This window comes from Cucurbita maxima, unplaced genomic scaffold, assembly GCF_002738345.1.
Source record: "Cucurbita maxima cultivar Rimu unplaced genomic scaffold, Cmax_1.0 Cma_Scf00003, whole genome shotgun sequence".
Lineage (NCBI taxonomy): Eukaryota > Viridiplantae > Streptophyta > Magnoliopsida > Cucurbitales > Cucurbitaceae > Cucurbita > Cucurbita maxima.
The window spans coordinates 3,190,111-3,217,779 of NW_019272019.1; the positions used below are offsets into that span (position 1 = coordinate 3,190,111).

Genomic DNA, 27,669 nt, shown 5'->3' on the forward strand with positions numbered 1-27,669 from the left:
ACTAGCAGCACCCCTATAATACATCTCAAGGTATTTTAAGTTTATTAAGTGTAGATATGAATTTGTTGAAACACCGTACTCCTAGAAAATACAATAATGAATCAATATATTATGAAAGCAGTAAATGAAAGCGAAAAAGTAATACAACATGAAGGATATGGCATCGAACCTAGTGACATAGTCACTCTTCTCCGGTGGTCTTCTTGACTGCATTATCAAAGTCATCTCACTTTTTAACTCAAAGGTTGTACCTGCCATTCTAAATAGTTGCTAAGTTAATCAAAATATTGAAACAATATGAGCAGCCAATTCAAACAATGTCAATTTCACAAACGCCTTTGTCGTCTTAAAGTGAACAAGGACTAGTAGAACACCTTGTTAACAATGAAACCAGTAGGGAAACCAATGGAGACAACAGCTAAACAATATAATCCTGTTCAACGAGTAACACAAGAGGCTCAAAGAACAGCAACTCAAGTTATGCAAATTACAGGGATTACATGTGAAGAAGCTCAATGTGTTCTATTTACTTAAGAAAGACTACATGCCTTTACACGAGCTGTTGAGTGACTCGCAAGATGTAAAATTACACAGCATTAGCCAGAGCAGATGGAAGTCTTGATTATGAGACAAACTATCATCTTGGGCCTGAGACCTGCTGCGAAGACATGTAAGAAAAGAAGTAGTTTGAGCCACTCATACAACTAGGGAGCGCATTTGTTGGTGAATATATTACAGACCCATTTCGGTTCCCCTCCTCTATTGTTGAAGCCTCAGTGAACCTACGCCCATAAAAGCGCAAGAAATTCAAGGACTCATTTCTGGGCTGACTTAAAGGAATCCCACCTTCCAACATGCTGACTACTGTATCCATACTAGGCCTTAGTGCAGGTTCCTCTTGAACACAACACAAAGCAATGCAAACTAATTTCTTCACCTCTTCGTACGTCACACGCCCCTCTAGGCGTGGATCGGCAAGCTCCAAGTACTTTCCTTGCTCGTGCATCTCCAATGCGAATAAAGGAAAATAAACCAGTCCTAATCCTGTTGAAGATGATGATTGGCAGCCTGAACTATCACTGCCATCCAAGCTATGGTCATGGGATCGTGTTGTGCAATTCTTCCTCCCACTTACAACTTCTAATAGCACCATGCCATAGCTATAGACATCGGTTTTTTCTGAAATGGCTGAATTAGTGAGCCATTCTGGTGCAAGATAACCACGCGTGCCTCTCATTGTTGTAAATAGACCTGATTGTTCAGGTGCAAGAAGCTTTGAAAGACCAAAATCAGATATTTTTGCCTGAGAGGAGTCGTGCAATAAAATATTTTCTGGTTTCACATCACAATGGATGATTTTATGCTCACAACCTCTATGCAAATACGAAAGCCCACGCGCAGTCCCAACTGCTATATCGTATCTCTCTTGCCATTCTAGAGCTGGTCCATTGCCAAAAAGGGTACGGTCTAATGAACCACGATTCATATACTCGTAAACAAGAAGGCGTTCTCTTGCTTGGGCACAAAACCCTTTCAACTTGACCAAATTCGTATGATGTATGTTCCCAATGACTGCAATCTCAGTGCAGAATTCTTTTTTCCCTTCAATGCCTAAATTTGTAATTTTTTTCACAGCCACAACAGTTTTGTCAGGAAGTATACCTTTGAAAACTGAACCAAAACCCCCAGAACCTATCTGGACTTTAAAATTATCCGTTGCAGCCGCCAGTTCTTCCAAAGAAAACCTTCTAGGCAAACCTGGGATGAAAAAGGCATCCAATTCTACCGAAGCACGTGAGCTAACATTGCCTAATTTTATCTGTATCCTCTTTAAGAATAACCGTCTCCTCCACCAAAGGAAATATAGAGTTAACAATATGAGAAACCCAGAAATTGGCAAGAGAATAAGAGCGGCTAGTGGAAAATTATGTTTTTCTTCACCGTTGAACCTTGGTGGAGTAGATCCAACTTGAACTTTAACATAGCCCAGCAGATCATTCACAAATGAACTACTCTGTCTGATTGACCCAAACCTGTCTTTGATCATGTAGCAAGAACCTGATGTATTTCCATAGAATATGCCCAAACACGAGCATTCCTTTGAACAGAGAGCTTGACAGGATGGGATATTCTCTCCATACCTAGCCGGCTCAGAGAAATCAATTGCAAAATATTCTATACCATATCCCAAGCTCAAATACGAAAAGGCTGCTGATTTTATCTCTTCTCCACCTCTAGAGGAGTTGCAAGGAGAAGCCAAAACAATGGAATGATCAATTGGTTTACAGCCCCAACCACCCAAGCTTGGTGGAACTGTGTGAAAACTTGATGGACAGGAACAACTAGGGCTGTTGGTTGCACTGTCCTCATTGCAAAGACCAACTTGACCACAAAAGAAAGGAATTTGACAACTGTCAACTGGCCCTATGAATTCTTGTGTCCAACCAGCACTGGAAAAGCTCTTGACAGTAAACTGCCCTGTCGACTCCAATTTGGCTATTCGAAAGTCAGAATGGGGCAAGACGACTTCAATTACGACAACGGAACTGTTATGAGCCAACAGGTAGAGACCAGTTGCATTTAGTATCATATATTCCACTACAGCATTTGAGTTTATAAAAGCATTTGGATCCATGGATAATTTCCAGTAGATTTGTCCATACCATTCCAGCATAGCATCAGATGCAGCAACCGAAAAACTATAATTACTGCTCGACAAGTCTGAACTTGAGATTGAGCTGAGCAGCACAGTACCAACAGGAAAAGATTGCCCAACTACAATGGTGTCAGTTGGATAATGGAAACTCTCCCAAAGGGAAACATTTGATCGATCAAGTAAGACAAGATTACCGATTTCGGTTAGCCTCAACGCATATACCGCTGATTGTAATTGTGGAGTTGACCATCTCAGATTACCATCCCGATCAGTTATGGAAATTCCCTTACTACTAATATTAACATTACCAGTGCTTGATACTGGATCATTACGGTTAGCAGACCAGATGATTGTGTTGGAGGGCACATGAGTAACACAAAAGTAGAAGCTGCCTTCTTTAGCCAGAGGGTTGACAATAGCTGCCTTGTAAGTTTTATTGCGAGAGAACAAGAAGGCACCACCATTGTCAGCAAATTTGATGTTGGAAGCCACAAAATTCGGGTATATGAATTCGGTATAGGATATACTGGAGGCGAGAGGCAGAAAAAAGAATATTACAGGGATGAACAACAGGGATCCCATCAAGAAAATTATAGAAGACAGACACAGAACAGGAGATTCTTCAATGGTCTGAATGAAACTAAGAAGCTTTGTTTGTCTCCATTGCAAACTTGTTTTTCAGCTAGTTGACTTCTGAAACTCTATCTCTATGTCTCTAAATTGATGGGCTAAGGGTAGGCAATCATTTAGTTATTGCCTCCATCATTTGAGGTGCAAGATTAAAATATCCATGAAAGGTCACAACTCACATCAGACAAATATTTAATTAATTTAGATAAATTTGACCAAACATCTCTTCTCTAAGATGAACAAAGCTTTGAGGCCGACAGACACAACGACCTTTTCTTCTAATAAAATATGCAAAAATTGCTATTATAATTCTACTTACTTCAATCAGAGTGATATAAATTCCATCGTACATAAACAAACACGCTATCAAATTTCAACAAAGAACATTTTACAAATCTGATCATAAGTCATACCGTCATTCAATTGGAAAACATAATGAAATTTCGCTGCCGCCACTGCCCGTAGCCGAAAATGACAGTATGGCTGGGCCACATTCCACTGAGTCGATCCGATTGGTACAGAAAGAACGAGTTATCCCCGAAAGCATCAATTACTTCTAGGGAACCAAATGATCGGTTTTGAGAGAAATCTGGACGGTAGAAATCAGACAGAAATCGGAGGCAAGACATGGCGATGGAGAAGAATGGAACAAATTCGCACGAGAGTGGTGGCTGCAGCCTGCAGAGTTCCGGCGCGGGAGGAGCTTGGCGGGAGACGCTGCAGAGAGTTCGAAACCCCGCAGAGTTCGAGATATCGGAATTCATGTTTATTTTATTTTAGTTTTACAATTTTTTTTTCTTTTTTCTTTTTTCTTTTTCCAACGCTTGTGGAAATATTAAAAATAATTTATTAAATTTCTATCATTTATTAAATATAAATTAAGAAAATGTTAATTAAAATAAGAAATGTTCAACAAAATATTACTAATTAATAATAAATGCCTCTGATTTCGCAAATAATAGAAAAAAAAATTATATCAATTAAAAAACAATTAATTTTAACAAACTTATTATTAATGTAAAATACACCTTAAATATTATCGTTTTTCTGTTAATTATTATATTTATGGACTTTAATATAATTCAAATTAAAACAATAAAATAATACCAAATATTTAGTTTTTTTATTTATTTATTTAAATAGTTGTCATTTTATTATTGCGACGTGCAATAAATAATTATTAATACCAACATTACTTGAATTATTTTAATAATTTCCTTTTAATTTTATTAGACCAACTAACACTTAAAAATCAAACATAAAACCCAAAGATAACATAAATAATTTTATCAAACATTATGTTTGCATTATGATGACCACGACACATTGACCTAAACATGGTTGCGACGTTTGGTATCCTTTCAGTCCCACCAAACCTTAATTCAATTAAATGTCCAAAATTTCTATGCATCTGTTGAAAGATAAATTATCTGACGAAACCTGTATTATACGATCAATAATTTTGATAATTAGATGTAATTATATATAGTTTTTAAAAATACGTGCAAATTTTGTATTATCGTGACGATTTCAATGCCACAAAGTCAATGGCTTCCACGTAAACAACATTTATTTAATTTTTAAATTTGCAACTATTAATTTATTGTTAAATAAATTATGATTATTTAATGGGTCTGCAACATTTTTTTTAATTATTTTTATTTTCCACTAATAATAACAGTTATTTATTAACACGTGATATTTATTTTTTGTTGCAAAAATTATATTTTGTTATTTTTATTTATTTATGTTTTTGAGTTCTTACAAGACACTGACATGGGCCGTTGGAGGACAAGCCCAATATTGATACTGGTTGGGCCAAAACCGATAATGCATTGGAGTAAATACGTCGTCGTTTTTGCTGCTATGAAATTATAGATTTTCGAACTTTCGTGAATACGCGAAAAATAGGACGCGCCAAAATAAGCTATTTTCTTGCTCGGGGCCTCAGAGTACAGAGCGACTGTAGCGGTAACCGCCGGGAATGTCTGTAATCGGTTGGTATGGACCTCTGATTGATCTCTCTGAAGCTGCTCTTCATGTTGGTGATTTTGTTCAACTCGTCGTCTTCATTCATCGATCCACTCCTGTTGAGGTTTCTCTCCCTCTATTTCTGTTTACAATCTTTCTCATTGAACTTTGGATCATTGTCGGAGCAACTGTTATTTCCTTGTGTATAGTACAAATTTTCTAATGGCGGAGAGGTCATAAGGACGGACATCAAAGTAGCTGATGATACACGGTCGTTTTTCTCTGTATCACTATGGCAGAAGAAAATGGCAGCCACAGCAATTCCTGGCGATGTTGTATTGTTGCAGAGTAAGCTCCGATGTATAATTATTAGTCAATTTATTGGATGAACGGTTTCGGTTTTTGCTAGTAATAAGTTTCATCTCCAGTTTTTGGTAATGATTTTCAAGGCTATATTTATCTTTATTTTATTATTTGGTTCTTCGTTCGGGACGTTTCAGATGTGAAACTAAGGAAATTCAGAGATTCAGTTGAGGCAACAACTGTCCAGTGTTCTTCCCTAGTTTGTATAATCCACCCTTACGAAACACTTTTCTCTGAAGGTATAAGACTCAATTAATTTTTGCCTCACTACTGCTCTTATTTTTGAGGTAATTGCTGCAACTTGTTGCATATTTCTCTAATAGCAGAAGAACCGGTGCACGTTTGTATCTTTTGGCTCTTTGAGTTTATGATTTCCAGCTTTGCAGTGTATTGTTACATCTGGTTGGATTGTAATTGATTGTATACTGGGTTTAGGCCTTATGGATTAGTTAAATTGAATTTGTTTTAGTCGATCCAAGCAGAATAACAATAGGAACTAGATTATCGAGTTTCTTGGTAGCATCATCTGTTAGAAATGAGTTTTCTAGGATCAGACTCCATACCATGGAAGGATTAAAAGCATGTTAACGCATTGCTTTAACGAAATTTACTTGGCCCTATATCAGTTGTAGAAAGCTTTCTTCTTAAAATTCTTATTGATCGGCTATTTTTTAGAGTCTGGAAATAAAACCTAACCAGTCTTTGTGTATATAGGTGTAGACGAATTAATGGCCAATTGTCGAGTTGGTTTAGTAGCTAAAGAAAAGCTCAGGAAGGTAGTAGAATGGGTGAAGGGGGCTCGATCTACCTTCCGCAACATAAAATGGCATAGTGACCAAGTATTTAATTTTTGACCCACCATTATATTTTCTATCATTTTCATATTTATGCAATGTCTCCATTCTTTTTTACCTGTGTGCTATATTGAACATTAAAGCATGACATCTATCTATTTCCATAGTCTGAGTGGTTTAATTTGTAGAGAAGTAGGCTGTGTCTAATTTAAACATTTGTGCGATGTGACAAGGCTGGAAAATAACATTTATGATCGTTTTTTTTTTCTGATTTTTGAAGTCACTGGTTTTCAAGTTATTTTATGATCAAGTATTTTTCTGATGCCTTGTGCATATGCAGACGTTTTGTTGATTTTCTCTTTTCGTATAGTACCTTTTAGATGCTCTCGTCGGCTTCTTGTACCTAATTACGATTATCAAAATTTTCTGGTAGTTGGGAAATGGGTTTCATTTCAGGTTGATTTGGATTATGAACTTTAAGGACAAAACACTCGAAGGAAACCTACCTTCATAGGGTGGAGGCATGGCAGATAGAGAGGTGGAGATCTTACAATTGAAATCTCAACGGAAAAACCTTATTAAAACTATTGAACGTAATTTTGTAAATATGATAGGATTACGCTCATTCCAAATCACATTTTTCATGGTCGACTTAGATACAAATTGTTTGAACATAAGTGAAGATCTGAAGATTCTGAACATGTAATCCTGTACCATGACTGTAATATTTTTTTGCTTCCTAAAAGATAGTAGTTTTATCACAAATTTATATATATAAATTTTTCATTTTAATGTTGATTATTATGAAGCTTATGGATGTAGTAGATTAAGCTTTTTGAATGAACAATCGATTGTAGTTGAAATTTCCATATGCAAGGCATGCCAATTTTAACTGATTGCCTAACTCCATATTAGACCCAAGTCCTGAATCTTTTGTTGTATTCATCATGTTGGACCACCTGGTTGGAAAAAGAACCATTTCTTCCGCAACTGGAAATTGCCTGAGAAAAGGATATCCAGAGACTGTTTCTCGCTATCCGAAGTATTATGTCTAACTGAATCATGCAAGGTCATATTTGATGCATCAATTGGTGAAATGTTTTCGTTACCCTCCTTGATTGATCTTGATGAACCTCGAAAAGAAAAGTTGTTTGTTAGCAGGCGATTGTACGACGAGGAAGATTTTGATCTAGCAGAAGATCTCATTTGCACCGGCTGTCAGTTATGTGGTACACCTTTAGGTCTGGAAAGTGGGTACGATAAGTTGCAGCATTTTTTATTTATATCACTGGAGATGGTTTTAATTCTGATTTCTGTACACTGCTCGTCCTTCTATTGCCTGCAGATCCGTGGTTGATCAGATTTCTGCTCCATTTTATTGCTCAAAAAGCTTGAACCGCCTCCACGTAGTAAGCATGATATATAGGCCTTTCATGGTACGAACTATTCTTGCACTTTCTTCATGTTCTTAACTCTTCCACCTTTAATATTAGTTTTGATCCCCGAAATTGGCTATATATTGGTATCACTCTATTTGTCGTTGTCTTTTTAGTAGCACTTTAGGAGTTCACGTCTTTCCTTTACGATGTCCCTAGAGCTTCTAGTGCTGATGAATCTTCCACTGCCAGTGTTAAAAAGGATGAATTATAGTTTACCATATGTATCATATTTAATATTTTATTATAGACAAATATCTAAGTAGTTATCTTCCATTACGGCTTACCATAGATATCGTATTTGCCTGTTATTATAGGCAAACATCTTGTATCCAATTGTACTTTCATTTATTGCTCTTTTCATTTCTTTCCTAGTTTATTTGATGATTATAAATAGATATTTACCACCTTTTAGTCGGGGTGGTTTTAGCAAATATTCTCAACAAGTATATTATCTTGCACATTTTTCGCTATCAATTGTATCCAAAATAACTTAGCCAAATATTACCCGACACGTGTGCTAGACTCGCTGTTCATTTCTGCAATTAAACCTATCATCATTTTGTTTAATCACGCTAACTAGTAATATCATATATATGTCTTCTCTCGCCTTATTTAGATAGTTTGTATTCGTTGCATTCTGAATCTAATATTTTGTTTTACTGCAGCTATACGTGTGGGATGAATCAGAATGCATTCCTCTGCTTGTTAAGAATCAAGCAGCAGAAATCTTGTTTGGTAACATCAAAGCTGACAAGATTTACTCGCATTACATTTGGCATAAGTCCTATTCCCATCCTAATTCAAAAGCTATTGTTGAACCAAGCCACTCAGGTGCTCCGGTTGCTAATTCTCCTCGAGCTATTGAGAAAGAACAGAGGCCCCCTAAAAATTTATATTTCATTTGGTTGATCCTTCTGAAAATGTTGCTGCATCAAGGAAAAAATAGCCCTCTTAAATTTGAAGTTAGAGTAACTACCAGCTTGGACAGGGAGAATGGGAGATTTGAGATGGTTTCTTTGACATTCCCATGCTCCTTAACCAATCGATCTTTGAACTGAGCACATTCTACATGTGATCTGGAGAAAGAACAGCAGCCAAAGCGTGAGATTCATAAAGAAAATTATGGATGGACATCTGAAATTCCTGAAGCAGATGGAGACTGATAGTTTTTCTTACGGGGGTGATATTAGAGTATGGAAGAGCATGGGGAGAACTTCGTGCATAAAGGTTTGTTTGAGTTTCAAACCTATTTAATTCTGAAACCGAGTTCTTCAAACTATGGTATAATTTTTTCAACATTGTACGTTTACGCCTTTTATATTGATAAAGAATCAACGTAAGAGAAAACTCTCATATCCAATGATAAAGAATCACTACAAGGAAAGTAATTGAATATCTCAATATCTCAAGATAAAAACGTTGAGATTCGAATCACAAATAAATCATGTATGATTTTAAACATATAGAATTATAATAAATAAATAAATAAAACATTACATTGGTTGAAGTAAATCGCAAATTCTCTTTGTACTATATTTTTCTAGTCTCGTTTACAGAAAAATAACATATATGATTTTATATAGCCTTAAAATAAAACATCTAATCTTTCTTGAGTCATTTTAAGAGTTTGTAACTTTTATATATTTTATGACTATAATTAATCATCATGTAATCTAAATATAAATAAAAAGTTTTAAAATTTAAAATACATTGATAAAACACCATAAATCTATATTTTAATGTTCATTGTAAATTTATAATCATCTAAGAACAATTGAAACTGCATTTTGTCCGTCGTAAATTTATAATCATCTAAAAACAAATGAAACTGCATTTGAAGTATCTTGAAGTGTTTGTTGCATAAATGAGACTTAATTCGATTACAACTTGAGTTCAATTTTAATAGAACTTGACTAGATCTTGTTCAACTTTAATAGAACTTGACTAGATCAGGTGACAATTAGAATAACATTCTTCCCAACTTACTTCAATTCAAGTCCTTATTGTATCATTGAGATGAACCAAACCAAATTGAGATGCACCAAACTAAGTCAAGACCGTTGATTTCGTGAAGCCATAACTCATTCAGTGTCACTGGTTTGAAAGAAGCTGTAACAAATCAGCCAAGGGCCATGCAACAAAGATATTCATCTGATACAACCGTGTAGGCATGATATCAAGAAAGGGACTCAGATTCGTTAACAGAAGCTTCGGCTGCAGAGTTTTGGGCTTCTAATAGCTTCATTTGACGCTCAGCATGTTCTCTTTCACAGGCACTGACTCCCATTATAATATCAAGCATTGTACCAGTTGTGCCAAAAAACACAAGGGGTGCCAGTGACTTCCTCTTTATTCCCACTGGAATTGCTAGCAACGCTCCTGCTACTGAGAATACCCAAGTGCCCAGCGCACTGTGGAATGCCCACTAATCAATCAAATCTCAAGAGAAAATCCAGTTGAAAGAACAAAAAAAAAAAAAAAAACGAAACATGGTGTATAATAGCCCAAGTTCACCGCTAGAAGATATTGTCCGCTTTGACCCATTACGTATTGTCATCAGTCTCATGGTTTTAAAATGCATCTGCTAGGGAGAGATTTCCACACCCTTATAAAGAATGTTTCGTTCCCCTCATCGGTTTCGATGTGGGGTCTTGCACAGTTCTCGAATGGTCATACTCACCAAAATTAAAACCATGGCTACCAAAAAGATAAAAGACATTTGACACAACATTTCAAACTAAAATTTCTGCCTCCATTTGATCCAGAAACACAAAGGGATCCTCCCAGGGTTTATGAAAAATTTGCCCAAATTTTATGATAGGCAATTTGGGATTTATTTGCACAACAAGATGATGCTATTAAGATAAAAGTCTAGAGAAATTCTTCATTTTCAAGTAAAGCAATGTAAGAGAAAAGGTAGGAGGAGAGAGCTTACTTTGAAACTGAGCACTCCTCAAGATGCTTCACTTGTTCTTGGCTTCCCATAGCTTTTCCTCAGTTACTAATGAAAAACAGCAACAAAATTAAACTCCAAAATTAGCTCTCAACCATATTGATATCAAAAGTCAAGCACCAAAAAATCTCATAATTAGAACGCTTGAAAGGATCATCATCCCAGGAAATTCTACTGGAATTTACATATATGGTTGTCCAAAATAATCCATATTGATTGGTCATGGAATTTGGACAACTTGACCCTGTAATTTATATACACAAAAATAGCAAATAGTTAAGATCCCACATCGGTTGGAGAGGGAAGCGAAACATTCTTTATAAGGGTGTGAAAACCTCTCCTTAGTAGACGCGTTTTAAAACTATGAAGCTGATGACGATATGTAATAGGCCAAAGCGGACAATATCTACTAGCGGTGGGCTGCACCGCTGTGTGCCAGCAATGACGTTGGCCCCAAGGGAGTGGATTGTGAGATCCTACATCGGTTGGAGAGGCATTCCTCGTAAGGGCTCTACTAGCGGTGGGCGGTGTGTTAGCAAGGACACTACGTCCCCAAGGAGGGTGGATTGTGAGATCCCATATCGATTGGAGAGACATTTTTATAAGGGTTCTGCTAGCGGTGGGCAGTGTGTCAGCGAGGACGCTGGCACCCAAAGGGTGGATTGTGAAATCCCACATCGGTTGGAGAGACATTCCTTATAAGGGTTCTACTAGCCGTGGGGGATGTGTCAGTGAGGACACTTGGACCCAAGGGGGATGCATTGTGAGATCCCACATCGGTTGGAGAGACATTCCTTATAAGGGTTCTGCTAGTGGTGGGTAGTGTGCCAACGACAACACTAGGACTCCAAGGGGGTGGACTGAGAGATCTCATATCGGTTGGAGAGGCATTCCTTATAAGGGTTCTGCTAGCAGTGGGTAGTGTGCCAGCAACGACACTAGGCCTCCAAGGGAGTGGATTGTGAGATTTCATATCGGTTGGAGAGGCATTCCTTATAAGGGTTATGCTAGCGGTGGGTAGTATGCCAGCAATGACACTAGGTCTCCAAAGGGGTGGATTGTGAGATCTCATATCATTGAAGAGACATTCCTTATAAGGATTTTGCTAGCGTGGGCAGTGTGTCAGCAACAATGCTGACCTCCAAGAGAGTAGATTGTGAGATTCCACATCGGTTAGAGAAAAAATTGATATCCAGAACAATTTACTGTCGGGAATTCATCAATGGTACACATACAGTAAAACACCAGTTCCATCTTTTCATAAAAAATGGATAAAAATCGACGAAGAATTAGTAGTTCTAGGTCAAATTTCCGTCCTCAACAAATTATCAATAGCGAAGGCTCTAAAACCCAACCATAAACCTACATTTCGATTTGCACTCATTCCTCAACTAGCATCACCTTAATTGACATCGAAGTCCCAATAATCAAATTTTATGAGTAACTATGATTAAGAACACAGTGCGAGATAATCAACCTATTTGCTGAAAAATCGAAGGCAGATGATTGAAGAAAACAAAATTAAATTGATCGCAGACAGAGAGGAAGTGAAGCTAGAAGAAGAAGAGATGAAAAGGAGATTTTCACACACCTGAACACTGGTTGACGGCGGGAATGACGCTTCTCCGGCGAGGAACTCTACGGACTTTCGATCTGGGGATGTTGAAATTAGTATTATTGCGAGGGTAAACTAAAAAATAATTTTAACTTCTTTTAAAATTTATATTTATTCTTATAAAAATATAAATTTTTTTTAATATAATTTCTATTAGAGAATTTAAATTATTCAAAACAATTAAATAATATTTCATAAAAAATAATAATGATATAATATAAATATATAACAAATTAGTTTTGGATTTTATAAGTGAGATAGGATTAAACTGGATCGAAATTTGGGTGGGGTCGGGGTGGTGACGAAATGGAAATATAATCCTTATTTTCAGCCCCGTTTAGCTAATAGAGAGATATCTTTCCACCCCTCTCATTTTCCTATTGAAATAAAGATTCCCTGACGGTCCGAGATGGGTTCTAGTTGAACGAGTTAAACATACATTTATATTTTGAATCGTACCCCTGCATTAGTCGTATTGGTAGAATCCTCGAGTGTCGAACAGATAGATGGTGAGCCTAATAAGATGTAGTTACGGTGAAGATTCATACTCAAACTAACTCTAACGATCTAGTTACGTGTTTTGAAGAAAACAGGTTAACTCTCGTAGGAGCGCTATAATGATAGACAACTATTCGAGGGAGGCTCTATGGAACATTATTCGAGGATGAGATCATGGGTGCAGCTAAAAAATAAAAACTACGAGAGTTTATATATATAAAAGTATGTAATATAATACTTTTCTAGAAAAGCTTATACGATCGTTCGTCCCAAAAATATAAATTATTAGATTTATACAACGTGGTTAAATTTATCGAAAAATTTTAGTTTTTTTATATTTTTTTTATTCGTATAGCTTTTGACAAAAATATATAATAAAATGGATAGAAGTGAATTTTAATTTTTCCTTTCTCCCTTCTTTTTCATTTTTTATGGTAAGGAATATAATTTTTTATTTCAATTTATTATTTATGAATTTTAAAATATATTAACTATGGATTTTACTTTTAAGTTCTAGAGATTTATTTTAATTTTAACTATTTAATGATATTATATATTTACATAATAAATTATTAAAGAAAGTAATATATGGTAACACTTCTATATTCCTTCTTGTATTACCTCACTTTTTCTTAAAATATTATTATTTTTTTATTCAACAAAATATTTTCAATACTAATATTCTTCAATAATAAACTATTAAAATTCACTAAATTAAAAAGTTAAATATTTAAGTAATTCCAAAATTATATTTATTTATTTATTTCTATTAGAATATATTCTTACTCTTTTTTAAAAAAGTTTATCCTTATCTTATAAAATAATACTCAAATTTGATAATTAATAAATTATCTTAATTTTTGTATTTTGTGTCAAAAATATTTATGAAATTAAAAAATATATTCAAAAATACAATTTTTTTTAAAAAAAGTTTAAAAATATTAAGGTTATTCAGGTAATTTTTAATTTTTATTTTAGAAAAATTTGAAAAAAAATATATTTTTCAGACAAATTGAGTTTATTTTATTTTATTTTAATAAATTCAAGCTATTAAAATTATAAAAATAAAAGCGCGTGCAGCGCACGAATTAGAGAATTAATGGGAATATAACGCAGCGGCAGTCGAATGCAGGATGTAGTCCCGCATGTAAGCCCAAATCAAGGGAGGCTATTTTCTTGGCAGGCGCTTGACGCAGCCCCCGGTTAGCGTTGAACTCGATCCAAATTAGTAACGCTCGTGGAAGAAAAATCGAAATAAAATTCTCCATTTTCCTTTGATGCTCTTACTTTCCCCTTTTGTGCAGCTTAAATCATAATTGTTTTTACCAACGCGCAGAATTTATAATGGGGATACAATGCACTTGGACTCTCCAGCGGGTTCAATTTAGGCCTTCCGTTTTGTTCCGGTGTATTAATACTAATCCAAGACCAAATTCTCTTCGCGCATCTGTTTTCGCCACCATGTCCACCGTTTCCACTGAGAAGAGCGTCGATTCCGACCAGAAAGGATCGAACAACGACACTCAGAAGCTATTGCAGGTAAATCCTAGCTTCCTAATCTCTTATTCCGTTCTATTTGATGGATTTCTGTTTGATTGCGATGGGGGATTTGATTTTTCATCGCCTGCGGATTCTATCGGCTCTCGGTGGAAATGGGTTTGGTATAGTCATGTTTTTGTTCTTTGGGTAATGCTTAGATTGTGGATTTTGTTTTCGTTTCTTGCACTACCTTATGCTTGATTATCGAGCTTAATTTACTGTGATTTCATCAGCGAGTGCAAATTTAGGGTTTGTGATTTGTTGGGGGAGCTTGGAAAGGGATTTTGCGATTCTTAATGCAGGAAGAGGTGGGTTTTGATTGGTTTCAGCCTTTTGTGGTCTGTAATCTTTGGGGGCGTTTAGAAATGGATAACTATCTGGTTATTGTGAAAGGTTTTATTCTGTGGCTTGTGTTACTGCTCCAAGTTCTTTTATGTTCATGGACCCACTTATCAATGAATGTGTTGTTAGGAACACGACTCTCGACTCTCCACAATGGTACGATATTGTCCACTTTGAACATAAGCTCTCGTAGCTTTGTTTTTGGTTTCTCAAAATGGCCTCATACCAATGGTGATATATTCCTTACTTATAAACCCATGATCAACCCCTTAATTAGCTGATGTGGGACTCCACTCCCAACAATCCTCACCCTGGACAAAATACGCCATAGAGCCTCCCTTAAGGTCTATGGAGCCCTCGAATAGCCTCACCTTAATTGAGGCTCGACTCCTTCTCTAGAGGCTTCGAAGAAAGTATGGAAATACTTGAGTGTGGGTTTGGAATGGCTTATTAAAAAAATACCTGAGTGTTTTTAGAACTTTCAATATTACTATCTACTCAAAAACTAATCTCAAACTCACCTTTACACTTTTGTTGTCAGCATCACAGGAATCTGAACTTTCAGATTCCTTTTTACGAACTATAAGCTTTTGTATTGCTCTTACAACTTACCAACCAACTCTCCACTTACCCAAAAATTTGTAACTATGATGGTTTATGAAGTACTCCAACTCTTCTTCCTTTTTTGGGAAATCCCATCGGGTTTTGGGGGATTCCTCATTGTCTTCTTCTGTGAAATCCTACATCGGTTGGGGAGTAGAACAAAACATTCTTTATAAGGGTTTGGAAACCTCTCCCTAGCACACACATTTTAAAAACCTTGAGAGGAAGCCCGAAAGGAAAAGCCCAAAGAAGACAGTATCTACTAGCGGTGGGCATGGGCTGTTACATCTTCTGTTCTTCTTTGGTGCTCAAAAGAAGTTCCATTTCCTATCAAACTAATAAAGTTATGGGTTTATTTTCTACCTCTTGTTGTTCAGTCATACCATTGGATTTGTTTGTCACAGATTGGTCCTCTAGTATTTAGTAACTGGTTGTCGTTATTACTGATATTTAGACAAGCAAATCGGAAGCTCGAATCTACTTCACTATCCTTTAGTAACCTAGTGAAAGTTGTACTATTGCATATATACTGATGTGGTTTTGTGTTTTCAATGGAGCATGCCTCACTTCAATTAGTTGCACACTTTCTGTGAGGTCCCATCTTTAAACACATTGTTTAGAGAGGGAAACAAAACACTCCTTATAAGGATGTGGAAACCTCTTCCTTCTTCCTTCGTTTTAAAACCTTGAGGGGAAGCCCAAAGAGATAATATCTGCTAGCGGTGGGTTTGGGCTGTTACAAATGGTATCAAAGCTAGACACTGAGTGGTGTGCCAACGAGGACTTTGGGCCCTCAAGGGGTGGATTGTGAGATCCCACATCGTTTAGAGAGGGAAACAAAACATTCTTTATAAGGTTGTAGAAACCTCTCCCTACCATACGCGTTTTAAAACTTCAAGGGGAAACCCAGAAGGGAAAGCCCTAAGAAGACAATATTTGCTAGCGGTGGGCTTGGGCAGCTCTTTCCTTCTCTAATTACCAATCCTATCTTTTGTACTAAATGACTGCAGTTATGTTGCTCGTTTAGTATTTGTTTCTTCTTATCCTTCGACAATGTCGAGTGAATATCGATGATGATTGTAATGCTTGGATGCTTCTGATGCCTAAATTTTGATTCCTGAAGAAGCTTTAGATATTTCATATATGTATATTAGATAACTGGAACTTGCATGTTCTCTTTTAGTAAGGAAGAGATTAGTAAGGACTATATATGCTTGAATGTAAGGATAGTTCTTGTTCTGTTTGGTAGGTTTCGAATCGGCTTGAAAAGTTCAAAACAACCATTTTCACTAGAATGAGTAACTTAGCGATCCAGTATGGGGGAATAAACCTCGGCCAAGGCTTCCCGAACTTTGACGGTCCCGAATTTGTAAAGGAAGCAGCAATTCAAGCCATCAAGGACGGGAAAAATCAATACGCTCGTGGATATGGAGTGCCAGATTTGAACTTGGCCATTGCTGAGCGATTCAAGAAGGACACTGGACTTGTGGTCGACCCCGAGAAGGAAGTTACCGTTACCTCCGGGTGCACCGAGGCAATTGCTGCAACCATGCTTGGCTTAATAAATCCTGGTGATGAGGTGATCCTTTTTGCTCCTTTTTATGATTCTTATGAAGCCACTCTATCAATGGCTGGTGCCAAAATCAAATGCATCACGTTACGCCCTCCAGATTTTTCGATCCCTATAAATGAGCTCAGGTCTGCAATCTCAAAGGATACTCGAGCAATTCTTATGAACACGCCCCACAACCCAACGGGAAAAATGTTCACGAAGGATGAATTGAACGAGATTGCTTCTCTCTGCATCGAGAACGATGTGTTAGTTTTTTCGGATGAAGTTTATGACAAGTTATCTTTCGAAATGGACCACATTTCCATAGCCTCTCTTCCAGGAATGTACGAGCGCACCGTTACGATGAATTCATTAGGAAAAACATTCTCCCTCACCGGTTGGAAGATCGGGTGGGCGATCGCTCCACCTCACTTGACATGGGGCGTTCGACAGGCACACGCTTTCCTTACTTTCGCTACCTCCACTCCAATGCAGTCAGCTGCTGCTACAGCTCTCCGAGCACCCGATTCTTACTACGAGGAGCTGAAGAAGGATTACATGGCAAAGAAAGCCATTTTAGTAGAGGGACTGAATGCAGTTGGGTTCAAGGTGTTTCCATCAAGCGGAACCTACTTTATCATCGTCGATCACACCCCTTTCGGGCTGAAGAACGACGTCGAGTTTTGCGAGTATCTGATCAAAGAAGTTGGGGTTGTTGCTATTCCGACGAGTGTGTTCTACCTAAACCCAGAAGATGGGAAGAATCTAGTGAGATTTACATTCTGCAAAGATGAGAACACACTGAGGGCGGCGGTGGAGAAGATGAAGGAGAAGCTAGTTAGGAAGTAAGGCCTGATTGCTGAGAGCAACCTCAGTTTCCTCGAACAATAAAATTTTCACTTTGAACTGCTTCCATTGGTGTCGCTTTTAAGTTAGCTGTTTTCCCAGCTGCTTTGCTCTTCAATGTATTGCATCAATGAATGGATAAATTTAATCGAATAACGATTCCAGTTGCTCTGTTCTTTATTTATTATTATTTTTTTTTTATGGGTCAAAATAAAATATAATTGGCAACTAAAAATAATAAATGATTTGAAAATTGAATAAAAAAAATATAACTATCTAAATAATAATAACAAAACATAATTTGAAAAATATATAAAAAATACTCGTTAATATCAACTTTTTAAATAGTTTCAAAAATATATTTTAACTTTTAAAAATATTTTTAAAAAAATTTAACATTTTAACATTAAAATATTTATAGATAATTTATGAGGTGTTCTTTTCAAAGTCACATTAAAATATTTATTGATAATCTATAATATGTCAATAGGTAATAATTTTTTTGAACATTTTTTTTATAAAGGTAAATATGTTACTGCTATTTTTTAAATTTTATAGGTTTTTTTATTTTTTTTATAGTACTAATTTCTTATAAAGTAAAAAGATATTAATAATTTTTTTTTAAAAAAATTTAAGAGTATTTTTTAAAAACTATTAAAACTTAAAATATATTTTTAAAAAATATTGGTCCAAAATCAAGGTTAAAAGTATTTTTTATAATTTTTTTAAGTAAAAGATATTATTTTAGGTTAGTTTTATTAGAAATAATTAAAAAAAAACGCATTTGAAATTTAAAAAAAAAAAAAAATCATTAAAATAAAAAAAATTATTTGTGTATGAAATCTACCAAAATATTTAGGCTTACCTATTCAACAAACAAAGAGAGCGTAGTCCCCAAAAAATCCGCCCAACTATGGTTAGAGTGGTCCCGATCGTCCGATCAAATCATGATTACCAATTCAACGGTGATTAGACCACGACGCAACTGACTTAACCCAATATCACCAACATGGAATCATTATCATCACCCATATGTCAAAGGCGGGACTAATCCGACGACCCTAAACTTCCCGCCCAGACCAAATAGACGCACAATTCAATCCGACCGTCAAAATAATCAACGGCCCACATTACACGCTAGTCTTCACTGGGCCCCACCCAAGGATTCTCAGTATAAATATATAAACCTGGTCCATCTTCTCCGATTCGCACCATTTTTTATCCTTTTTTTTTCAATCAAAATCGAGGGAAACCGAAAGAAACTTCACTCCCTTCTTCGTCTTCTTCAATCTTCTCCTTCGCTTTATCTCCTTTTTTCTTTGTTTGTTTGCTAAATTTCGCCCTGTGTGTACTGCTAATCCGGTGCCGTCGCTCTGGAATGTTGCCGGCGGAGGGTAGAACTACTTTTCTCTCAAGTATTTCGAGGTATATGAGTTTTTTTTGAAGGAGGAAAGTCGAAATTGAAGATACTCGGAGATTCGGATTCTGATTCGGTCTTCATCGGGCTCGTAATGGATGGTCAGAAAAGTCAGTTGAAGCTTACAAGGACTCAGTCGTCGTTACTCCGTTCGTCACCCACTTTCCGAACGTCTGTTCATAGTTTATCGTCCGTCACCGAGGAGGATTTCATCGCCATCCATCAAGAGGATGATGATGAAGAGAAGCAGAGGCCTAAGAAGCCTCGTAGGTCCAGTTCGTCATCGAGAGCCGGATTGAACCGATTTGCGAACCGTGTTCTTGCTATGGCTTTGCTTGTTTGCTTTACCTTCTTCTCTTTGCTCATTGCGTTCTTCTTTCTGAAGAAGGATGGGCTACTCCCGTCCGCTTGCTTGTTGGCTCTGATTTTTGTTGCTATTATGCTTGTATTTGTGAGCAAGAATAAGGGGTTAATTTTACATGTTCTTTCGTTTATCAAGCATTCTTGGCAAGAAAATGCAAAGAGATTCTGTTTCTCCAGGACGGATTCGACTCCGATTCAGTGGTACATTGGTGATTCGAACGGAGCCGAAGACGACAACCAAAATCAGAGAAAAATTAGCAGAGAGGGGGTAGAGTTCTATAGCAATGGTGATTTCTACGAGGGAGAATTTCACAACGGGAGTTGTAATGGAAGTGGGGTTTATAACTATTTCCTAAGTGGGAGATACGAGGGAGATTGGGTCGATGGGAGGTACGATGGCCATGGGGTTGAGACCTGGGCGAAGGGGAGTCGTTACAGGGGTCAGTATCGACAGGGTCTTAGACATGGATTTGGAGTCTATAAGTTCTTCACTGGGGATTACTATGCCGGTGAGTGGTGTAATGGCCAAAGCCATGGCGTTGGGCTTCAGACTTGCGCTGATGGTAGCTGCTATGTTGGCCAGTTCCACCGCGGCGTTAAGCATGGTCTTGGATCTTACTATTTCAGGTATGTCTCTTCTTGATTTTTGAGCTCTAAATGGTTTCCCTGAAACTTTCGCGTGCTTGAATTTCATCTGTTTGCTCTTTTTGGATCTTGATTGCTTGCAGTTAATACAACAGTGAAATATCTGAGCCCAAAAATTTGGTTGTAAGGTGTCTTGGGCGTTGTATCTAAGCTCAATTTGGTTGCATTTATGGAAGGAATCTGGTTGATTATCTTTGTATAAACGTAATCTTGCTAGAATTGGTAACTATGGTCATCTTGTTCCAGGGTGTTTCTTCATTTGTTCTAGCTTTATGAACATCTGGGTTCTGAAGCGATTTGGTTATCTTATTACTTAAATCAAAGAAACCTCTCTGTTTGGAGTTTGCTTCCTCTTTGACTGTGCATAATATTTTCAAATCTGCATATGGAATATGTAATAGAAGATTGTGAGCTCAATTTGACTTTAAGCTGCAATATGGGCTGCTCCTTGATGACCCATGTCATTAATTATCTTATTCTTTACGCATATAGCGCTGAAATGTCGTTGGTTTACTGATAAACTAGCTGGCTGGTTTCCAGTTGGGGGTACATAAATTTAATTACAATCCCAAAATGCATTTGCCTGTGCTGTAGAAATGGAGATAGATACGCAGGAGAATACTTTGGGGACAAAGTACATGGTTTTGGAATTTACCATTTCGCGAACGGCCATTGTTACGAAGGATCGTGGCATGAAGGCCAAAGGCAAGGATATGGCACGTATACCTTCCGAAACAGCGAATCCAAATGCGGGGGATGGGATGCTGGCAGCCTCAAGCAGCCTCTCTCACCGCTGAGTGAGGCTGTTGTCGAAGCTGTTCAGGTATACCTACTTGATCACTAGTCACTATTGTTGTGAGAAATGTAGCTCTTTATGAGAATTGAGGTGATTGTGATCATGTTTATACAAACTGCAGGCATCTAGAAAGGCAGCAAGGAATGCTATAAACCTTCCCCGGTTGGATGAACAAGTGAATAAAGCTGTGGTTGCTGCTAATAGATCGGCCACCGCGGCCCGAGTCGTAGCCATCAAAGCCGTTCAAAATCGAATGGATGGTAAGTTCTGCGATTTGGATGTGTAAGTCTCTGCTTGTTGCTAATTTTACAAGGCAGGCAAAAACAAATACCCTGGTGGCTGCAAACTCACCGGAGGTGTTTTCAAGTATGTATCATCATCACTCTTCAACTTGTACATTCTATGTATATTAATGAATTAGAGCACTTTTTGGTCTCTGTTTCTGTAGATTTCAACTCTATTGCCCACACTCAATGGTCCCTAGCTATATACCTTGATCTCTATTTCTGTATCATCAAGCCAAGCCATCTCTATCCGTAGAATTCCTTATTATTTCATTTAAATGATTCCATGGTCTCAAATTCAAACCCAAACACCATAATACCATTATTTTTTTAGGGTAGGTGGACGCAAAAAGGGGAAATTTGTAGCCAATGTAGCTTAAACCTTTTGACTTTAGAAATAATTCTAACTTCATTCAAATCTCTTTAGTTGGTGGTTAAATCTCATGCTCTTACTTGTTTGAAAAAAGGTTTTTATATTCCAAGTATGAACAAAACTCAGATGGATTGGCTATTAGGAACCACGAATCTCCACAATAGTATGATACTGTCTACTTTGAGCATAAACTTTCGTGGTTTTGCTTTTGGTTTTGACAGAAGGCTTCGTACCAATATAGATAATGCTCCTTATAAACCCATCAACTTCTCAATTAGTCAATGTGTGACTACTACTCTCAATAATCCTTCATTCAAATAGAGTACATCATAGAGCTTCTTTTGAGACCTCTTTCTTTGGAGCTTTCGAACAAAGTACATCATAACCCATGTGGGATTACTACTCTCATTAATTTACCCCTGAATAAAATTGTAATGGAACGCATCACCTAAGTTGATGTGAATTATCTTGAATTTTGGGGGACAAAAGGGAAGAAATTGGGATTTTTTATGTTGCCAATGGGAGGAAGGCATGTGCCATGATTCTGTCCCATGGGATAATATGGTAGCTTTTGGTCATAATTTTTACACATAGCACATGGCTCCATCATGTGTCTGATGGTGCAGATTACTTCTTTTCTACCAATAAAACTCTCTCTCTCTCTCTCTCTCTCTCTCTCTCTCTCTCTCTCTCTCTCTCTTCAAACTCATCATGAGTTAAAATCTTTTTCTTTCTTACTTTTGCTTTCAATTTGACTTTTTAATAAACTTATTTTACTTTCCAACTGCTTTTTGCTTACTATTCTCATTAGTTTAAATGCTTACCTCCCATTCAAATCTTACTTATATCCATGGAATCCATTTCCATCAAGAAAAGGTTAAAAACTCTTAATTCTAACAGATTCATCCCCTCTTCTTTAAGTTGGATGATAAGTAATTACAAGTCTAAAGACCCTTTAGGTGTTTTTGAAATTTAAAAATCGAATCAACACAAACGTCAAAGTTGGAGGCTAAACAAGAGTTGATTGCAAATTCAAAAGTTTAAAGCTTTTGAAACACGAGAAGGTGAATTTGAATGAAGATGAAGAGGCAAAGAAAAGCATGTCCAACAAAAACAAGAAGGATAAAGGAAAGAGGAAAGAAAAGGTGGGGAATGAGGAAGACAACTCCAAAAACATGTTACAAGGAGAAGCTTAAGAATTAGATTTTCGTGGTTACGACCTTTTTTAATTCTCAATGACAACCTCTGCATTGTCATTGTTCGGCCTCTCTTGCTATCTAGTAGCTCTTAGTGTGATCGGTACCAATCGTGTTCGGGTCACGAAGTTTATATATTCATAATGATTCATCAGCTACGCCTTTTTTTTATTGAGAAAAAAACATTAAGTGTTGTTGCAAAGCTTAAATTTCACCATCAACACTGTCTACTCAAAACATGCAAACATGGAGGAAGACAGGCACTGTCTGCGAGTGTTCTTTGTGTTTTTGCATTATTTTTTGCCGTCTCTTTCTCCAACTTCTTCTTCCACTTTCCCCATTTTTCTTATTATTCTATGATTCTCTCTCTTTTTTTTTTTTTTTACATTTTTTTGGTTTTTTTTCATAATCAGATATGTAATTCAAAATAAATTATTTTAATATCAAAACATAAATAATACACTAATTATCATTTCAAAAAATGAATTTTAAAATATTTTATTTTAATATTAGACGGTAACAAATTTAGTACCTAATTTCAAATCGGTCTCATTTAAGACATAAAAAACGAGAGAATTGTTCCGAATAAACTTTCTATGAACTATTAACACCTATAGAATAAGCAACCAATTTATATTATTGAGCTAATATATAAACAATTAATGGGGCTATAGGGTTTTTGTTGTATGCATTTGACCATGAACAATATTGGTTAAAAATGACTGTTACCCACCAAATAAAAAAGAAATAATTTTGATATGCAATTAAAAAAAGAAAACTCCCACAATGATTCTTTACAAAATCCACTTTCTTTGTCGTTTCCTCTACTTACAGATTCCAATAACACTCAATAATGCAACCATTTTTCATTTATGGATAAATATTTATAAAATAAAAAAGGGGTACAATTGTAAAGTGGTGTAAGAAAGGTTCTTTAATTTGAGAATTTTTCTAGTTTTTGGGCGTTTTTTTGTATTATTTTTCCCCTTCCTTTTTTTATGATCGAAGAAATTAGCAACACAGGTGGGATTGAAAGCAACTTGGGCTGTATTCCCCAAATTACCCTTCTGTTTTTTCTTTTTCTTTTTTTTTTCTTTTAGCATTTGTGTTCATGTTCGTCAAATTGTTCGTAACTTTATGGTAAAATTGCAAGTTTAGTCCATAAATTTTTCAAAAATGTCTATTTTAAGTATAAGCTCTCATGACTTTGTTTTGTACTTTCACAAAAGAACTCAAACCAATAGAGATAAAGTACAGCTTATATAGAAATTTTAGAAGTTTATATAGAAATATATACAAATTTAAAAGTCATTTCCAACACACACGAGATCGTGTCACTAATAATAAATGTCTCGAAATATACATACAAAAAGGAAAGATTCCAAATTTAATTTTGTATCTTTAAAAGAAAATCAAGGGTCTTTTTCCTTTTCCTTTTGATTAAATTAAATGATGAATAAGACTTATATTTTGACTTTGTAACCTTTGAAAGCCGACCATACACAAACTTCAAATTGCATTCATAATCATTCATTTATATCATTCTTTACACAAAATCTATGATCTATGATGATGTGTTTATATATATATATATATATACACACCGTGTTAAAATTGATTTCAAACGTGTTTTTTTTTTAAAAAAAAATTGTCACTATTTTCTATAATATTTTATGAGGAACAGAGTCGGAGACAATCGCACTGAAAGTCTTTACAGAATGAGATTGTGATAACTGGTATGTCTGTGTACTAAAGTTTTAAAAAAAAAAAAAATGTTTTTCTATATTTATTCACTTTATTTTTTAACTAAAAATTAAATAATGTAGATAATTCAAACCTTTGACGTTTTGGTTGAGAGCATATCTTATTCAGTTGAGTTATGCTCGAATTAACTATATTTCACTCAACCTTTCGATCCTATAGATAATGAAGTCGTGTATTTCATAGCATGACGGATCAATGACCTAGTAAACACTCCATCTCTTGATTAGTATTTATTGGTTGAACAAAAAAAAGTGTAGTCGGGTCAAACATGTCACATTAACTTCTACACAATGGCATGTTGAGAATACAATCAAAATGTTACAAAGTCATGTCTTCAACCAAATCAAACCATACAAACAAAAATGTCAAATGAGTGTGAATTCAAATAAAATAATTGGAAGGTGAACCACCAAAAACCATTATTATGTGTCATTTTAGTCCTCACCATCATGTCACGGAGTTGGTGAAGAAACCTCTATTTATATATATATACACACATCACACCTGTCCACGGAGCAGGCGGAGATGAGAAAGACTTCTCCGCCACTTATTTCATTTTCATCCCCACAAAAATTTTCATTTATTTTTGCAGGGATCGAGAGGGAGAACTCCATACGAGAGATTTGTAGAAAATGGGTTTGGAGAATATATATTTGGTGTGTTGTAAATAATATTTATATTAAGATAGGCAGGGACGGGGACAGAGACGGGGACGGGGAATATAATCCCGTTCCTGACCCCATTTATCTAATGGGGAAAAATATTCTCCACTCCCTCCCCCATTCCCGGTCTAATTTCCCACAAGGCCGTTGTCTCGTATGTAACATCTAATTTAGTTTTTATTCTTTTTAAAATTTAAAAATACATGAAAAGTGTTTATTTTTAATTTAAATAGGCATCGGAACGTATTAGAACAATTGGGCCGAACTATAACAACTTTGAGCCCAAAAAGTTGCCATCCTGAGAAAGATTCGGCCCAAAAAGGCTCCACGGGTGCCATCCTTTTTTTTTTTTTATTAATCTATAATATATATATATATAGTATGATTAATTCATTTCAAATCATTATATTATCCTATCCTATAATACTATCGAGTCGACTCGATGTTAATTTATAAGAGAATGAATATCATATTCAACAAAGAATAATCATCCTTACTGGTTACAATCACACTCTTACAATAGCGGGATAGCAATTGTGCAGCACTCGTTCTAACTAAGTGAACAAGTCAGTCATGAAAAATTTAGAGGTCGAAATAAGGTCCATATATGTTCAGGTCTTGAGTCAGATTTATAAAATGTGAGTGAAGAAATATATTTGAAATACTGAGAATTTAAATAAATAAAATTAATAAAAGAGAGAAGGAGCTCGTAACACTCATCCTTGTCTTCATCTGCACGAAACAATCTGAAACTAAACAAACCTCAGAATACAGAAATGGCGGCTGTCGGAATTGCTTCTGCAAACCAAGGAAGCCATTCCTTTCTCCCGTCCTCTCCCATCGTTTTCCGATATATAAAATCTTCCCATATTCCGATTCCCTTTCCCAAATCCTTTCATAATATAACAAAACTACCCATGGCTTTGAGCCCACCTCCCCACACAACCAACGACCGCCGCCATGCCAGAACCTTCCACCTCTACTGGTGCCACCAATGCCATCGGACCGTCACCCTCGCCTCCGCAGAACCGTCGGACCTCACATGCCCACGCTGTTTCGGCCACTTCGTTGAAGAGGTCCACCTCCCCCTCCCCGAACTCGATCCTTCACCGGAGACTCGTTTACTCGAAGCTCTCTCACTAATGCTAGACCCACCGGTTCGTCTCTTCAATTACCGACACCCAGACCCGGACCGCCGCCGTCCACCGCTGCATAGGTTCGACGATTTTGACAGGAGATCATTTAGCGATCCGGAAGGAGACGAATGGCTGCACTGGCGAACACGACGGCGCAGTCGAAGCCTGGACGAGAGGGACAATTCCGGCCGACAACCCCCAAATCCGAACCAGTCTCGAACTGTCATAGTTCTCGGTCCCCCCGACCAGTTTCAGCCGATTCAGCCCATAATACCTCGGAGAGCCAATCCAAGAGACTACTTTACCGGGCCAAGACTCGACGAATTAATTGAAGACCTGACGCAGAACGACCGGCCAGGACCGCCGCCTGCAGGGGAGGAGGCGATCGAGAGGATACCGACGGTGAAGATAGCGGCGGAGCATCTGAAGAACGACTCGCACTGTCCAGTTTGTAAGGAGGAGTTTGAGGTGGGGGGAGAAGCAAGGGAATTGAGCTGTAAGCATATATACCATTCGGAGTGCATAGTTCCGTGGCTTCGGCTTCACAACTCTTGCCCAGTTTGTAGGCAAGAGATACCGCCATTGCCGCCGGAGAATGGAGCGGCGGGGAATTCTGAAACTGAAGTACGGATCGGGAGAGCATGTACCAGGTGGTGGAATCGGTTGGTGTCTTGGCTATTTCGGAATAGGTATAGGCAGATTAGTCCTTCAAGTCCACCGAACCGCTTCAATGCTTCTTCTCATCCAGGTGATGTCTAATTTATTTTATGGGATAAAAATTAATAAAATATCTATTAATTTTCCCATTTTTCTAAAAATAAATATCTTAAATTATTAGAAAATACCCTTTAATTTTTTCAAATTTTTATTAATACCCTCTTTAAAACTTAAAAAACAGTATTTTTATTTATTTTATTTTGGTGTACATTAAACGAACTAAGGCAATTGAATTTTCCTGTTCTACACATTGTGAAAGAAGGAGTTAATCCTCATAAGACGAACTAAGGCAATTGAATTTTCCTGTTCTACACATTGTGAAAGAAGGAGTTAATCCTCATAAGGCAGGTGGGGGTAATAGATTCTCATAAGGGAAATTAACATTTGATTAAAAAAGAACATAGCTAAAGTATAAAGTATTTCTATTCATGGGGTGGTTCATCGTACCTCTCTTCCTTAGCCCTTCTAATGCAAATAACTTGGATTTTTCTTCGTTAGGAATGTAAATACGTGAG

At 36.6% G+C, this 27,669-nt stretch overlaps 6 protein-coding genes across 9 annotated transcripts; 4 read left to right on the forward strand and 2 right to left on the reverse strand.

The window, feature by feature from the left end:
- Window positions 1–401: 401 nt before the first annotated feature.
- LOC111476828 (G-type lectin S-receptor-like serine/threonine-protein kinase At5g35370) lies at window positions 402–3,693 on the reverse strand. The gene has a single exon (XM_023120646.1). The coding sequence runs from the start codon at window positions 3,236–3,238 to the stop codon at window positions 638–640; it is 2,601 nt and encodes an 866-aa protein (XP_022976414.1). The 5' UTR covers window positions 3,239–3,693; the 3' UTR covers window positions 402–637.
- Window positions 3,694–5,199: 1,506 nt separating this feature from the next.
- Window positions 5,200–9,162, forward strand: LOC111476888. Of its 3 annotated transcripts, none has more exons than XM_023120746.1 (7): window positions 5,200–5,381; window positions 5,467–5,617; window positions 5,758–5,859; window positions 6,335–6,459; window positions 7,388–7,668; window positions 7,760–7,850; window positions 8,519–9,162. In XM_023120746.1, exons 1-7 carry the CDS (start codon window positions 5,271–5,273, stop codon window positions 8,909–8,911), a joined length of 1,254 nt encoding a protein of 417 aa, XP_022976514.1. In that variant the 5' UTR covers window positions 5,200–5,270; the 3' UTR covers window positions 8,912–9,162. The 3 variants fall into 3 exon arrangements, with proteins under 3 accessions (XP_022976514.1, XP_022976516.1, XP_022976517.1); XM_023120748.1 differs by having other exon boundaries at window positions 5,467–5,605; XM_023120749.1 differs by lacking the exon at window positions 8,519–9,162 and adding an exon at window positions 7,967–8,035.
- Window positions 9,163–9,919: 757 nt separating this feature from the next.
- On the reverse strand, window positions 9,920–12,499 carry LOC111476955. Its single transcript, XM_023120844.1, has 3 exons — window positions 12,398–12,499; window positions 10,789–10,854; window positions 9,920–10,264 (listed from the first exon to the last, which is right to left on the reverse strand). The coding sequence occupies exons 2-3, from the start codon at window positions 10,836–10,838 to the stop codon at window positions 10,030–10,032; spliced, it is 285 nt and encodes a 94-aa protein (XP_022976612.1). The 5' UTR covers window positions 10,839–10,854; window positions 12,398–12,499; the 3' UTR covers window positions 9,920–10,029.
- A 1,540-nt stretch (window positions 12,500–14,039) lies between these two features.
- LOC111476876 (probable N-succinyldiaminopimelate aminotransferase DapC) lies at window positions 14,040–17,977 on the forward strand. Of its 2 annotated transcripts, none has more exons than XM_023120727.1 (3): window positions 14,040–14,121; window positions 14,256–14,458; window positions 16,653–17,977. In XM_023120727.1, exons 1-3 carry the CDS (start codon window positions 14,046–14,048, stop codon window positions 17,802–17,804), a joined length of 1,431 nt encoding a protein of 476 aa, XP_022976495.1. In that variant the 5' UTR covers window positions 14,040–14,045; the 3' UTR covers window positions 17,805–17,977. The 2 variants fall into 2 exon arrangements, with proteins under 2 accessions (XP_022976495.1, XP_022976496.1); XM_023120728.1 differs by having other exon boundaries at window positions 14,072–14,147.
- Window positions 17,978–19,019: 1,042 nt separating this feature from the next.
- Window positions 19,020–21,491, forward strand: LOC111476883. The gene is made up of 3 exons (XM_023120735.1): window positions 19,020–20,208; window positions 20,821–21,049; window positions 21,144–21,491. The coding sequence occupies exons 1-3, from the start codon at window positions 19,313–19,315 to the stop codon at window positions 21,306–21,308; spliced, it is 1,290 nt and encodes a 429-aa protein (XP_022976503.1). The 5' UTR covers window positions 19,020–19,312; the 3' UTR covers window positions 21,309–21,491.
- Window positions 21,492–26,106: 4,615 nt separating this feature from the next.
- Window positions 26,107–27,669, forward strand: LOC111476446 (E3 ubiquitin-protein ligase RZF1-like). Its single transcript, XM_023120105.1, has 2 exons — window positions 26,107–27,209; window positions 27,602–27,669. Exon 1 carries the CDS (start codon window positions 26,219–26,221, stop codon window positions 27,194–27,196), a length of 978 nt encoding a protein of 325 aa, XP_022975873.1. The 5' UTR covers window positions 26,107–26,218; the 3' UTR covers window positions 27,197–27,209; window positions 27,602–27,669.

What these genes read in the sequence shown, in the direction of transcription:
- LOC111476955 (XM_023120844.1), bottom strand. Translation starts at nt 10,838, where the DNA reads ATGGGAAGCCAAGAACAAGTGAAGCATCTTGAGGAGTGCTCAGTTTCA. An exon ending in GAGGAGTGCTCAGTTTCAAA is followed by an intron (nt 10,265 to 10,788) that starts GTAAGCTCTCTC and finishes GGCATTCCACAG; the next exon opens with TGCGCTGGGCACTTGGGTAT.
- LOC111476876 (XM_023120727.1), top strand. Translation starts at nt 14,046, where the DNA reads ATGCAGGATGTAGTCCCGCATGTAAGCCCAAATCAAGGGAGGCTATTT. An exon ending in GGCGCTTGACGCAGCCCCCG is followed by an intron (nt 14,122 to 14,255) that starts GTTAGCGTTGAA and finishes ACCAACGCGCAG; the next exon opens with AATTTATAATGGGGATACAA. An exon ending in ACACTCAGAAGCTATTGCAG is followed by an intron (nt 14,459 to 16,652) that starts GTAAATCCTAGC and finishes TCTGTTTGGTAG; the next exon opens with GTTTCGAATCGGCTTGAAAA.
- LOC111476888 (XM_023120746.1), top strand. Translation starts at nt 5,271, where the DNA reads ATGTCTGTAATCGGTTGGTATGGACCTCTGATTGATCTCTCTGAAGCT. An exon ending in CGAAACACTTTTCTCTGAAG is followed by an intron (nt 5,860 to 6,334) that starts GTATAAGACTCA and finishes TTGTGTATATAG; the next exon opens with GTGTAGACGAATTAATGGCC. An exon ending in TAAAATGGCATAGTGACCAA is followed by an intron (nt 6,460 to 7,387) that starts GTATTTAATTTT and finishes GGTTGGAAAAAG; the next exon opens with AACCATTTCTTCCGCAACTG.
- LOC111476446 (XM_023120105.1), top strand. Translation starts at nt 26,219, where the DNA reads ATGGCTTTGAGCCCACCTCCCCACACAACCAACGACCGCCGCCATGCC.
- LOC111476828 (XM_023120646.1), bottom strand. Translation starts at nt 3,238, where the DNA reads ATGGGATCCCTGTTGTTCATCCCTGTAATATTCTTTTTTCTGCCTCTC.
- LOC111476883 (XM_023120735.1), top strand. Translation starts at nt 19,313, where the DNA reads ATGGATGGTCAGAAAAGTCAGTTGAAGCTTACAAGGACTCAGTCGTCG. An exon ending in CTTGGATCTTACTATTTCAG is followed by an intron (nt 20,209 to 20,820) that starts GTATGTCTCTTC and finishes CCTGTGCTGTAG; the next exon opens with AAATGGAGATAGATACGCAG. An exon ending in CTGTTGTCGAAGCTGTTCAG is followed by an intron (nt 21,050 to 21,143) that starts GTATACCTACTT and finishes TACAAACTGCAG; the next exon opens with GCATCTAGAAAGGCAGCAAG.